At 49.3% G+C, this 11,476-nt stretch overlaps 1 protein-coding gene across 1 annotated transcript in view; it reads right to left on the bottom strand.

Moving 5' to 3' along the window:
- Window positions 1-11,476, bottom strand: part of EFCAB3 (EF-hand calcium binding domain 3) — a 65,188-nt gene that overhangs the window by 12,469 nt on the left and 41,243 nt on the right. The window contains exons 9-12 of the mRNA XM_019522919.1: window positions 11,238-11,309; window positions 4,492-4,594; window positions 2,853-2,926; window positions 2,173-2,328 (exon numbers count right to left, since the gene is read on the bottom strand). Coding sequence (XP_019378464.1) covers window positions 2,173-2,328; window positions 2,853-2,926; window positions 4,492-4,594; window positions 11,238-11,309 — 405 coding nt within the window. The remainder of the gene's footprint in view (window positions 1-2,172; window positions 2,329-2,852; window positions 2,927-4,491; window positions 4,595-11,237; window positions 11,310-11,476) is intronic.

Raw genomic sequence — 11,476 nt, 5'->3', positions numbered from 1 at the left:
GATCTGATGGCCACCTATAAGTTTATCAGGGGTGACCACCAGGATCTGGGGGAACGTTTGTTCACCAGAGCACCCCAAGGGATGACGAGGTCAAATGGTCATAAACTACTGTGAGACCGTTTCAGGCTGGACATAAGGAAGAATTTCTTTACTGTCCGAGCCCCCAAGGTCTGGAACAGCCTGCCATCAGAGGTGGTTCAAACACCTACATTGAACACCTTCAAGAGAAATTGGATGCTTATCTTACTGGGATCCTATGACCCCCAGCTGACTTCCTGCCCTTTGGGCAGGGGGCTGGACTTGATGATCTTCCAAGGTCCCTTCCAGCCCTAATGTCTATTAAATCTATGAAAGGTGCACAAAGATAGATGATCTTAGTGTTAAGGCACTAATCAGGGACTCTGATTTCAGCTTTATTTCAGACTTGATTTGACGCTTTTTGGCATGTCACCTGATTACTCTTTCCCAGTTAAAAATAATCATTCCTTCCACTACTCTGTCTTGCCTATTTAGATTATCAGCTCCAGAGGACTCTCTCCTGGTATGTACAGGTATGAGCCCTACACTCCAGGATTGGGCCCTTGTGAATGAGATCTCTAGGCACTTCTGCAGTATGACAGATACTGATTTAAGCCTACCCTGGGTGTATCTACACAAGATACTTTACAGTGCAGTAGACTAAGCTATTGCACAGTAAAGCATCACTAGCTAACTATGCGCAGGAGCTAAACTGTGCAGTAGATTAGTCCGGGGTTGTCAGCCAGGGATACATGTACCCCTGGGGGTACTTGGGAAGGCCCTAGGGGGTACATGTGGGTGCGCAGGGACAGAGCGCTGCCACCCACCACCGTGCGCCACTGCCTTCCAGGAGAAGGGCTGAGGGAGGGGGGGATGAGGGCTGCAGCGCCCCTCTATGGGCCATACAGGCGCTGCCTGGCTGGCCAGATGGGGGGGGGCGGGTGCGGCGCAGGGAAGCTCACACCATCGCCACCACCCTGTGCTGCTGCTGCTCCGCATCCGGCTGTGCACCACGCCCCCAGATCTGTGTCCGACTGCACACCACCTCCCCCGCCCCGCTCTGTGTCCAGCCTCTGGGGGTACACTTATTAAAAAAAGATTGAAAATCCCTGGATTAGTCTACTGTGCGGTTTTCTACTACCTGTGAAAACAGGTAGTAGATTTACCACACAGTAGCTACTGTGCAGTTATTGCTTCCAGTCAGCTCAGGCAGCAGGCGGTGGGAGAACAATATCCTCCCCCCAGCAGCTGCTAGGGTGGGCTCCAATTGTGGAGCCTGGCTGGGACAATGTTCCCCGACCCTGGCTCCACAATCAGAGCCAGGACTGGGATATTGCTCCCTGCTCCCAGCAGCTGCGTGCTGCTGCGATGGGCTCCAATCACAGAGCCCAGCTGTGACAATGTCCCCCTGCTCAAACCAGGGCCGGGAGCTGCCTGCTACCAGGGTGGGAGGACATTGTCCTGGCTGGGCTATGCAACTGAAGCCCGCCACAGCAGCAGGTAGCTGCTGGTGCCAGGCAGCAATCTCAGCCCCGGCTACCATTGTGGAGCTAGCTTGGGCCAGGAGATGCCTGCTGCTGGACTCTGTGTTTGGAGCCCACCTCAGAAGTAGGAAGCTGCGGGGGGCTGGGAGGAATCTCCCATCCCTGGCTGCCATTGTGGAGCTGGGGCCGGGAGCTGCCTGCATGAGGAGAATGCCCTGCCCAGCCCAGAGCTGGCTGGGACCTGCCCCAGAATGGGACAGTTCCCAAGCTTCATGGGAAAGTTCCACTAGGCACAGAGCTTGTCCCCATATGCACAGAGTGGGAATGCTCTCCAGCAGCAGCTGTCTCCTGACCCTGTGCACATCAGGACCCCTCTTGATGTGTATGGCAGCCAGCAGAGCTCTTATGGCTTCCTGTGCATGGGGACTGGCCCCATGCTCCCTGCCAACCCCCAGGCTAGCACCCAGGGGGAGTCTGGAGTTCCCTCTGGCTTCTGCAGATCTGCTCCCAGGAAGGAGCACGTGTACACATGTTCCCTGGTAGTTTACTGCGCAGTACTTTTACTGTGCAGTAAGCCTACTTGAATTAATAGCACATGTAGATGCCCCTACTGTGCATGTGCTGGGAGATTGAGACAACAATTTTTCCACTGTGGAACAAGTGAATATTCATGTACACTTACTGTCCACATCAGCATATGCCAGCTCATCATAGGCTTCTTGTTCAGTTAAATTAAGCCCCAACTTCTTTGTAGTCATCTCCAGCCCATGTAGGTCAATGTTGCCATCTGAGTCCTTTGTGAAGAAATTGTAGGCATCGTAGAATGCTGCAGGCAGACAGTTAAAGCACCACAAATTCAACAGATAAGGCTGAAGGGCTTCATGGCCTATGCTCTTTTTGAAGCAGTAGACCCTAACTGCTAGAAGCAGCCTGGAATGACTATTAACTACTGTTAACAGCTATTCTGGGCTGCTTCTAGCAGTTAGGGTCGTTCACTTTCATGTTTGAATCATGAATCTGAGGAAGGAAAGTGCAACCCTAAGTTTAAGACTCAGGGATCAGGTGGTCTTGGTTCAATTCTGGTTGTACCACAGGTGTCCTGTGTAACCCCAGGAAAGTCCCTTATTCCCTCTGTGATTCAGGTCTCATTTGTAAATGGGGATAATGATATTTTATTTCTCTTTCTAGTTTCTGTGAATTGTAAGATCCTTGGAGTAGGGATGATCTTTCACTTCTTGCATGAATAAGCATGTTGAGACCATGTAGTACTGCCATGATATAAACTGTCATCATTATCTCAAAGGCTAAAGAACAAAACTTACACAGGAGGTGATAACTAGGTAACATTACCTTCTAGTTGGTTCCTGGTCATATTCTTTGCTGCTTTGCACTTACTCCTGTCTAGGAGGATGCCTGATAATTCCCTGCCATGTGACAATAAAAAAGGAAGATGGACAATTAAAAGCTACAAACTGACATTGGCCCACAGATACACAGCTCCCACTGATGGATCAAGAATTTAGGGGAGGATAAAAAGCAGAGATGCAAACTCTTGTCTCAGCTGTGCTGGTATGGTCTAAGAACAAGATTACATGTAACAATTAGACCATGTTAAGGACACTTAAAACTTGAAGATAGTGCATTAAGGCTTGTTAACAAGTGCTAAGTGGTTGTGTGTCTTAAAGTTACACCAGTTCTGGCAAAGATTATCTTTGAGCTGTGCTACCTAGCTTCTGGATTTTCACCTGAGAGAAAACTGCCAATCTGCAGAGTCTTCCAGTATCCCAAGAATCATTACTCTCAGGTGGACTAGATATCATCCAGGCCTCTATGGGATTGACAGCTGGAGGCCTGGATGATATCTGAGTGGAGAGGGAGGGTGAAGGGGTTGGGGTGGGGCAGGAGTTGGAAAGGGGAAGAGAAAGGGGAACGGAGAGGGGAGGAGCTGCTGGGCTGTGGTCCCTTTTGCCTCCAGATCGCACGCTGACCATGTTAATTCCTTACTCTGCCACCCATATTCCTTCCCTGCTGCCCCAATCACCCCTACCATCATCCAGTTTAACCTTCCACCCCTGGACTGCCACCCTGCTGCCCTGATCAGCCTGAGTGTGCCAGAGGCATTGGTGGGGAGGAAGGGTCCTCTTCCCTGTCTGCTCCCAGATTTCCTGCAGACTGCGTTGCTCCCCCACACCCAGATCCAGTCCTAGTGGATCCTGCAGCTGAAGGGGGGCAGGAGAGGTGAGGAGCTGCTGGATAGCTGCAGAGCTCTGGGGGCTGGATCCAGGTGCACAAGGGAGGTGTGGGCAGCAAGGAGCCCAGGAGCAGGCAGGGAGGGGGAACCCGAGCTGTAACCACCACTGCTGCCATTTTTGGGTTGACTGTGGTGGCAGAGTGGTAATCCAGGGATGGAGGGGCTGATCAGGGGGCAATCCAGGGGCAGAGGAAGTGATCCAAGTGGTGTGGGGGGCCTTTTTCCTTCTCCTCCCCAGCCTATACTGCTGCTAGAGAGCCAGTGAGTGTGGCTAGCATGGAGCAGACTTGTAGTCCCTACTCATGCCTCTGCTCACCAGCCCTTAGGCTAGGGACAGAAATTACACATAAACCAGTGTAAGTGACCGGAAACCTGTTCAAATCTGTAACGCAACAGAAGTTCAGTGCACATAAACTGCTTTCAAAATGGCCAAAACTGGTTTAAGATAAGTCTGGATGGATGTAGTATCAGACTTAACTGATTTAGAATAAATCAGTTTATTGAACTTTTGCCCCAGATCCCCTCCAGATTCAAGTTAACTCACTGTCCCCAAGCATCCCAAGATGCTTTGCATCTCCCCTGTAAATTCCCTTCACATGTTGGGTGGCCTAGCTTTGTCCCAAGCTGTCTGCTCCAGTGGAGCAGGGATGCGTGCTCTAGGATGCCCCCATTTGGGCCACTGCAGGCATGTGGCTGCATTTCCAAAAATCAGAAGTGAATGTCTGACTCCATACTCACCCATGTATCTTTTTTGGCAGGGGTTTTAGCATCATTTTCTTTGGCAGGGATTTCAGTGTCATATCTGTTTTGGGGCTCTGGTCAAAGCTTGGCCCAGGTTTCTCTGGCATGAAAGACAAATGTGCAGTGGGTTAAAAATACTTTGTTGGTAAGTAAATACATACAAACAAGCAAGTAAGCTTCTGTTTTTTGGGAAGATGGTATACACTAGGCAGGCTGAGGTCTTTTCTGCTGCCAGATGCCAGGTCTCCATTAATGTTGTAGTTGGCCTTGTATACCACTATGGTGGAGGCAGCCTAGTAACACAGACAGCCTCAGATAGTCCGCCTGTTCTTTTCTGGCTTCCTCATCTCCTGGATTGACACCTTCATTTGACTTGCAACTAGGAGCACAAGGATCCTCCAGGACCAGAAACCCTCAGGGTGCTCCTGGTGCTCCACAGCTGTGACCAAATCCAGCTCTTACTGAGCCTCTTGATAAGAAGTCCATCCTGCCATGATGTAGCCAAAGTAATGGCCTGGGCACTGCCCCAGCTGGCTTAAGTATGGTCCTAACCCAGGGCAGGGCAGTTATTTGGGCTAGAGAGCCACTTAGGGTGTTTTGGTGAGCTGCTGCAAGGGGAGGGGGCTGACCTGACCCAGTTCAGCAAGGAGATGGTGCTGATCCAGTGCAGAGGGAAAGGCAGAGGGGAGAGACAACTGATATTATCCAGCCTGGGCTTGTCAGCCCCATGACCATTTCTGGGAGTGCCGGACAGAGCAGGCAGGTGGGTGAGGGGGTCACCATAGAAACTGGCTTGGGACCCATGCAGGCAGGGTGTGCTCAGCTGGGCAGATGGGATGGGGCTGCAGGCAGGCAGGGAGTGATATCTGGGAGTGGGATGGGTGGGTGAAGCTGGAGCCAGGATCACAGGGCAAAGACAATGTGTAGGGCCTTTGATAGATACAAACATCAGAAGGATGAAGGGCTCTTGAATACAGAAGGGATAATTCCACACACCCACCTAATCTACTACCTAAACAACCATCTAGGAGGCCATGTGACTCAGGTCTGTCCCGCAAACATGGTAATGGTTATGTGCCACACCCCTGGGCTTCTAGGTCTGGATGGACCACCCACCCATGGTACCATGGAGGTCTTTACCCAAACAGAGACTATAGTCCCAGCCTCCACACAGACAGAATCCTTGACTCCAGGCTGCAAGGTCTGCCTGGCATATCTGCTGGAGACAGAGCTGGGGCACTGGCACCCCAGCTTGTGGGATGTGCTTACTGGTGGACACTCTGGAGGGCTGGGTGAGGGAGCTTCAGGAGGAGGTGAACAGGGTACGAGTTATCAGGGACCATGAGGCGGAAATCAATGTGTACTGCCAGGCCCTGCACACAGAGAAGGACACTATGGAAACCAGGCAGAAGAACTGGCTTGAGCAAGATGACCCAACCAACAGTGGGTGTAAATTGGTCACTTCAGGCCCGAAGCCACAAGGCGCATCAGTGGCTCCACCAATAACCCTGCACAATAGCTATGAAGCCCTCACAACATGGGTGGATGGGGCATCCATGTCCTCTGTACTGCAAACAGGACGGGAGCAGCTGCCCCCACTAAGGAAGCAACTAAAGGTGACTGTCATGGGAGACTCCCTCCTGCAGGGCACAGAAGGGGCCATTTGTCGTCCAGACCCTCCTGCTTGAGTGGTCTGTTGCCTTTCAGGAGCCAAGATCCGAGATGTTATGGAAAGGATACCTAAGCTGGTCCATCATATGGACCACTACCCCATGCTCTTTGTCCATGTGGGCACCAACAATATGGGAAGAAACAGCTGTGGGAGAATCATGGGTGACTACAAGACCATAGGGGCAAGCTCAAGGAACTAGGAGCACAAGTGGTCTTCTCCTCAATCCTCCCACTCAGGGGCTAAGGCCAATGAAGGGAGGAGTGCATTGAAGAGGTCAACCAGAGACTTCGCAGATGGTGTCACTGCACAGGCTTTGGATTCCTTGACCTTGGCATGCAGGAGAGATGGTGCCTCTTCAAGGGAGCAATTCTTACTGCCGAAAAAGAAGTCATTCCCACATGATCAAAGAGTGGGAAAGAAGCCAAGAGACCTGCTTGGCTTAACAGGGACATTATAGAACTTTTGAAAAAGGTTCAGCAACCAGAGAAGAGTTCGCTTATATAACCAGGGTCTGCAGGTATGAGATGGGGAAAGCCAAGCCAGGCATAGAGATCAAGCTGGCATCTGAAATAAAGGACGTCGAGAAGTCCTTCTACAGGTACATGGGGCGCAAGAAAAAAATCAAGTTCCACTGTGGGACCCCTACTGAACACGGAGGGACAGCTCACAGTTGGTCCCCATGAAAAGGTAGAATTCCTAAATGAATACTTTACATCAGTATTCCAGAAGGCTAATAGGAGCTGTGCACCCATTCAGGGGCCCAGAGAACATGAAGAAGCCTACAGACAACATGAAATCAGTACTGAACAGGTGAGGGTCCTCTTAGAACAACTGGATGTTTTCGAGTCTACTGGGCCAGATGACCTACATCCAAGAGTCCTGAAAGAACTGACCGAACTCAGCAGGGCCCTTGGTGAAGATATTCAAAATTCCGTGGAACTCAGGAGTGGTCCCGGATGACTGGAAGAGGGCCAGCGAGGTGCCCACCTTTAAGAAAGGGAGGAGGAGTGACTCTGCAAACTACAGACCGGTTAGTTTGACTTCGGTCCTTGGAAAAACTTTTGAAAAAATTGTTAAAGAGGCCATAAATCACAAGCTTGTAACTGACAGGGTATTAAGAAACAACTGGCATGGCTTGGTGGAGGGTAGATCATGCCTGACAAACCTGGTGTCTTTTTACGACAAGGTAACTAACCAGCTGGACAAGGATCATGAGGTAGACATCATTTACTTAGATTTCAGTAAGGCCTTTGATTCTGTCTCTCATGACAATTAAACTGGAGGGTAATGGCCTGGACCAGCCTACAGTGAGGTGGGTGGATAACTGGCTTAGAGGCCAGTCCCAGAGAGTTGTGATCGATGGGATGGCCTCGTCCTGGAGGACTGTCTCTAGTGGTGTCCCACAGGGATCAGTGCTTGGACCTGTGCTTTTTAACATACTTATTAATGACTCGGACGAGGGGGTGAAATGCTTTATAACAGTGGTTGTCAACTGGGGTTATGTGTACCCCTGGGGGTACTTTGAAAGGTCCCAGGGGGTATACGAGGGTGGGCGGGGATGGAGCCCTGTGCTGCTGCTTCATGGGAGCAGGGCCAGGGCAGGGTGAGAAGAGGGCTGCACAGACACCGTGCTGCTGCCGCTCTGCTGCTCGCCATCCCTCCCCCCACCACCACCCGGCTCTGCATCTGGCCCCTCACCACCTGCCTCCCCACCTCTCCCTCTCAGGGGTGCACTTATTAAAAAGTGGGTCGCTGCGGGTATACTTATTAGGTTGAAAAATCCCTGCTCTGTGATTAAGTTTGTGGACGATACTAAGCTGTGGAGAAATGCAGGCACACCAGAGGGTAGGGCAAGGATCCAGGACAACTTAGCCTGGTTCTGTGGGCTGATCAGAATTGGATGAGGTTCAACAGGGGAAAGTGCCAGGTACTTCATCTGGATAGGAAGAACCTTCACTCTAACTATAGGATAGGCGGGAGCCCACTGGCTAACACTGCATCTGAATGGGACCTGGGGGTCACAATCAATTAGAAGATGAATATGAGCCAACAGTGCAATGAAGTCATCAGCAGGGTGAATAGGACTCTGGCGTGTATGAGCCCATGTGTTACTAACAGATCCAGAGGTGCTTCTCCCTCTCTACTTAGTGCTGGTGAGGCCACAACTGGAGTACTGTGCCCAGTTTTGGGCACTGCACTTCAAGGATGCGGATACACTTGAGAGGGTGCAGAGAAGGGCCACCCGCATGATTGGGGGCCTGGAGGATAGGCCCTATGAGGATAGACTGGGAGCTGGGCTTGTTCAGTCTGGGTAAGAGGAGGCTGTGAGGAGACTTGATAGCCGCCTACAAATATGTCGGGGGGAACACCAAGATCTGGGGGAGCAACTCTTCAGGAAGGCACCCCTTGGGAGGATGAGGACCAATGGTCACAAACTAACAGAGGAAAGATTTAGGCTGGACAGAAGGAAGAACAACTTCTCTGTAAAGGTAACTAGATCCTGGAACACACTCCTAGCAGCAGTGGTATGGTCACCATCCTTGGAGGTGTTCAAGAGGAGGCTGGATAAGCACCTCATTGAGCTAGTTTGCACTTTTTAATCTCCTGCCTATGGCAGGGGACCAGACTTGATAATCTTACAGGTCCCTTACAGTCCATTGATTCTATGAAAGGATATCAGTCATTGCATCTCAGGATTCTTTTCCAAATGGATCAAGTGCCCTTTAGTCACAGGTGTAGTGTCTGATGTTTTTGAGCAGGTGCACTGGCAACAATGTTTGGGCCACAGAAACATATATGCGATGCTGTGCACACCACAGTGTGATCTGCCCAACACTCACCGTTAATTGTAGAATGCCACCAGACCTCCTGCAGCAACTTATTAGTTAAATGGATCCCCTTGTTGGCTAGAATAGAGTCCAGGTCATTGATATCCATCTTTTCCTCTTAATCAAGCAAAATTAAATGTACCAATGCTGTGTACGTTACAAAAATTATATAAAATTATATGCATGGTGCTGTATATACCCATACTGGAGACACCTTTTATCAGCATGGCATGTGGCATTGTCTATCTACTTCCTGAGACAACAGTGATGAGGGCCATGTGCCAGATAGACTATTTCAGGTACATACCTATAACAGATAGGCTAAGAACAAGGTTGAGAAAGAGGGACCATTTTTAGCTGCTATAAATTGGCAATGCCCCATGGATGCTAATACATTTATGTTGATTTACATTAGATGAAGATCTGGCATCAGCTGAAAGACAAACAGACTGAGTTTCTAATGGGGTCAGGAAGTAATTTATCCCCTAGGTCAGACTGAAATAGACTGAAGGGGTTTTTTTCTCTATAGCACAGGACACAGTCCTTTTCTTAGTCTCTTTTGAGCATGTATTAACAAACTACTTCCTTGCCAATGCAGTGCCAGGGTATTAGCACTGCCTTTGTCTCCCCTGCAACCTATGGCATGTTATGGGGTGTTTTTGATGTTTTTGTGCCTTGTAGCTGTGTGTGAGGGTCACACAATCATTTTGGGGATTTCTTGGGTGTATGACTACCTGTAAATGCAGGGGACTGGACTTGATAGCCTAGGAGGCCCCTTCTCATCTTAGATTCTTATGTTCCCAGTAAAGCTGTTGCTCACTTTTTACTGAGGACTGGGTCTGAGTTGCTCTCACTCCTTGAATGAATTCACTCAAATTCATGTTCCCCTCAGCTAAAATGGAGCACACAGCTCAGGAATTCACACAGCAGTGGCTGGGAAGAACAAGACTATGAAAACTGCTGAAGAGCAGAGAGAGACCAGGGAGATGCTCACTATCAATAGTCACAAACTTCAGGGCCTCCTGCATCTCCTCATGGTTAAGTGGATCCCCATGTTGGCCAGAATGGAATCCAGGTTATGGATATTGAGTCTGTCGTCTTAAGTAGAAAGGATATGTTGGGGTTTGACCTCTACACTTTCCCTGTTCCCTAATCAGCACCCCAGAAAGGGAAATGGTAAGGACTGTTTAGACTTTCTGGCATAACATCTTTGATATATAACTGTTATCTAATGCCTGCCATTCAAGCAGCAACACCACAAAAGCTGCAAATCCTCCTCTCAAGGATGAGGATGCAAAACACTAATGTCTCAACCAAAGCTAGAATTTATAAACTAGTTTCCTTTTAGGATTATTTCTCTGATGCACATACTTTGCCCCCCATTGCTAAATTATTGGAGAACTTCACAATTTTTAGCGTAGTCATCCTTGTAATGTTAGAGTCAGGGCAGTGCTATTCTCTCCATTTCACTGATGGGGAAGGAGAGAGAAACCAAGATGTAGGTAGGCACCTAAATGCCTACAATATAATTTTGAGGACTTCCTAAAGTACAAAACCATTGAAAACTGGAGCTGCTACCCATAGAAGTAGTGACTTAAAGTTATATGACCACAGTCTGTACAGAAGTACCTAAAATCAGTGGCATGGTTTTTAAAAACACTGAACAAACAGCAGCTCCTGATGAACTTAAGGGGAATTTCTGAGTGCCGAGCACTTTGGAAAAATCAGTCCGTTTCACTGGGGTGCTTAAATGAAGTGTGTGTGGGGGGCGTACACCAGGGAAGAAGAGCTATTTAACCTAAAAAACAATGTTAGTACAAAGAACAGTGAGTATAAACTGGGCATGAATAAATTTAAGCTGGAAATCAGAAGGCAGTGTGTAACTGTTAATCAGGTCCTGGAATAGCCACCCAGTGGAAGTAATAGAGACAAAAAAAATCAGTTTTTAAGATGTAGTTCAATTAGTTTGCAAAAGGGATTCTCAGCCATGGTTCCTGTGACAGCAGGACACTGGCCTTGGTGAATGGAAAGTTCCTTCCACTGCTATGTCCCATGTTCCTTTAGCTGCAGAGGCAACTAAATGCCAGTTCTGGACCAAAACACATTGTAGGGGACCAGCTGGGGATAACAGACCTGTTCTTAGCAAGGAAAGGGCAAAAAAAGTGCATCTCCACCTTCCTGAGAGCACCCATTTGGGGGTGCACGTCATATACAATGGCTGTAGAGTCTTTGTTTTCACATACTTTCGATTTGGGATGGTCTCTGTGTACTCATCATGCTGTTCATAAATGTGCTCAAGCTGATTTTGCCATCTCCTGCAAGGGAAAGCACCAGTTGGAGACAAGGGCTGGGAACAGGCGTGAAGCAGGGGCAGCAGCTGCTGGAGTTAGACCTCTGGGTTCTGTCCCGCTGGTGTCACAAAGCTAGAATCCCATGTGCACAAAGGAAGAGGCCAGTAGGGGCAACGGTTCAGTGCTGACTC

Source organism: Gavialis gangeticus, unplaced genomic scaffold (genome assembly GCF_001723915.1).
Source record: "Gavialis gangeticus isolate Ggan-Ray unplaced genomic scaffold, GavGan_comp1, whole genome shotgun sequence".
Taxonomy (NCBI): domain Eukaryota; kingdom Metazoa; phylum Chordata; order Crocodylia; family Gavialidae; genus Gavialis; species Gavialis gangeticus.
The sequence above is the reverse complement of the archived record's forward strand: the minus strand, read 5'-3'. Positions and strand labels throughout refer to the sequence as shown.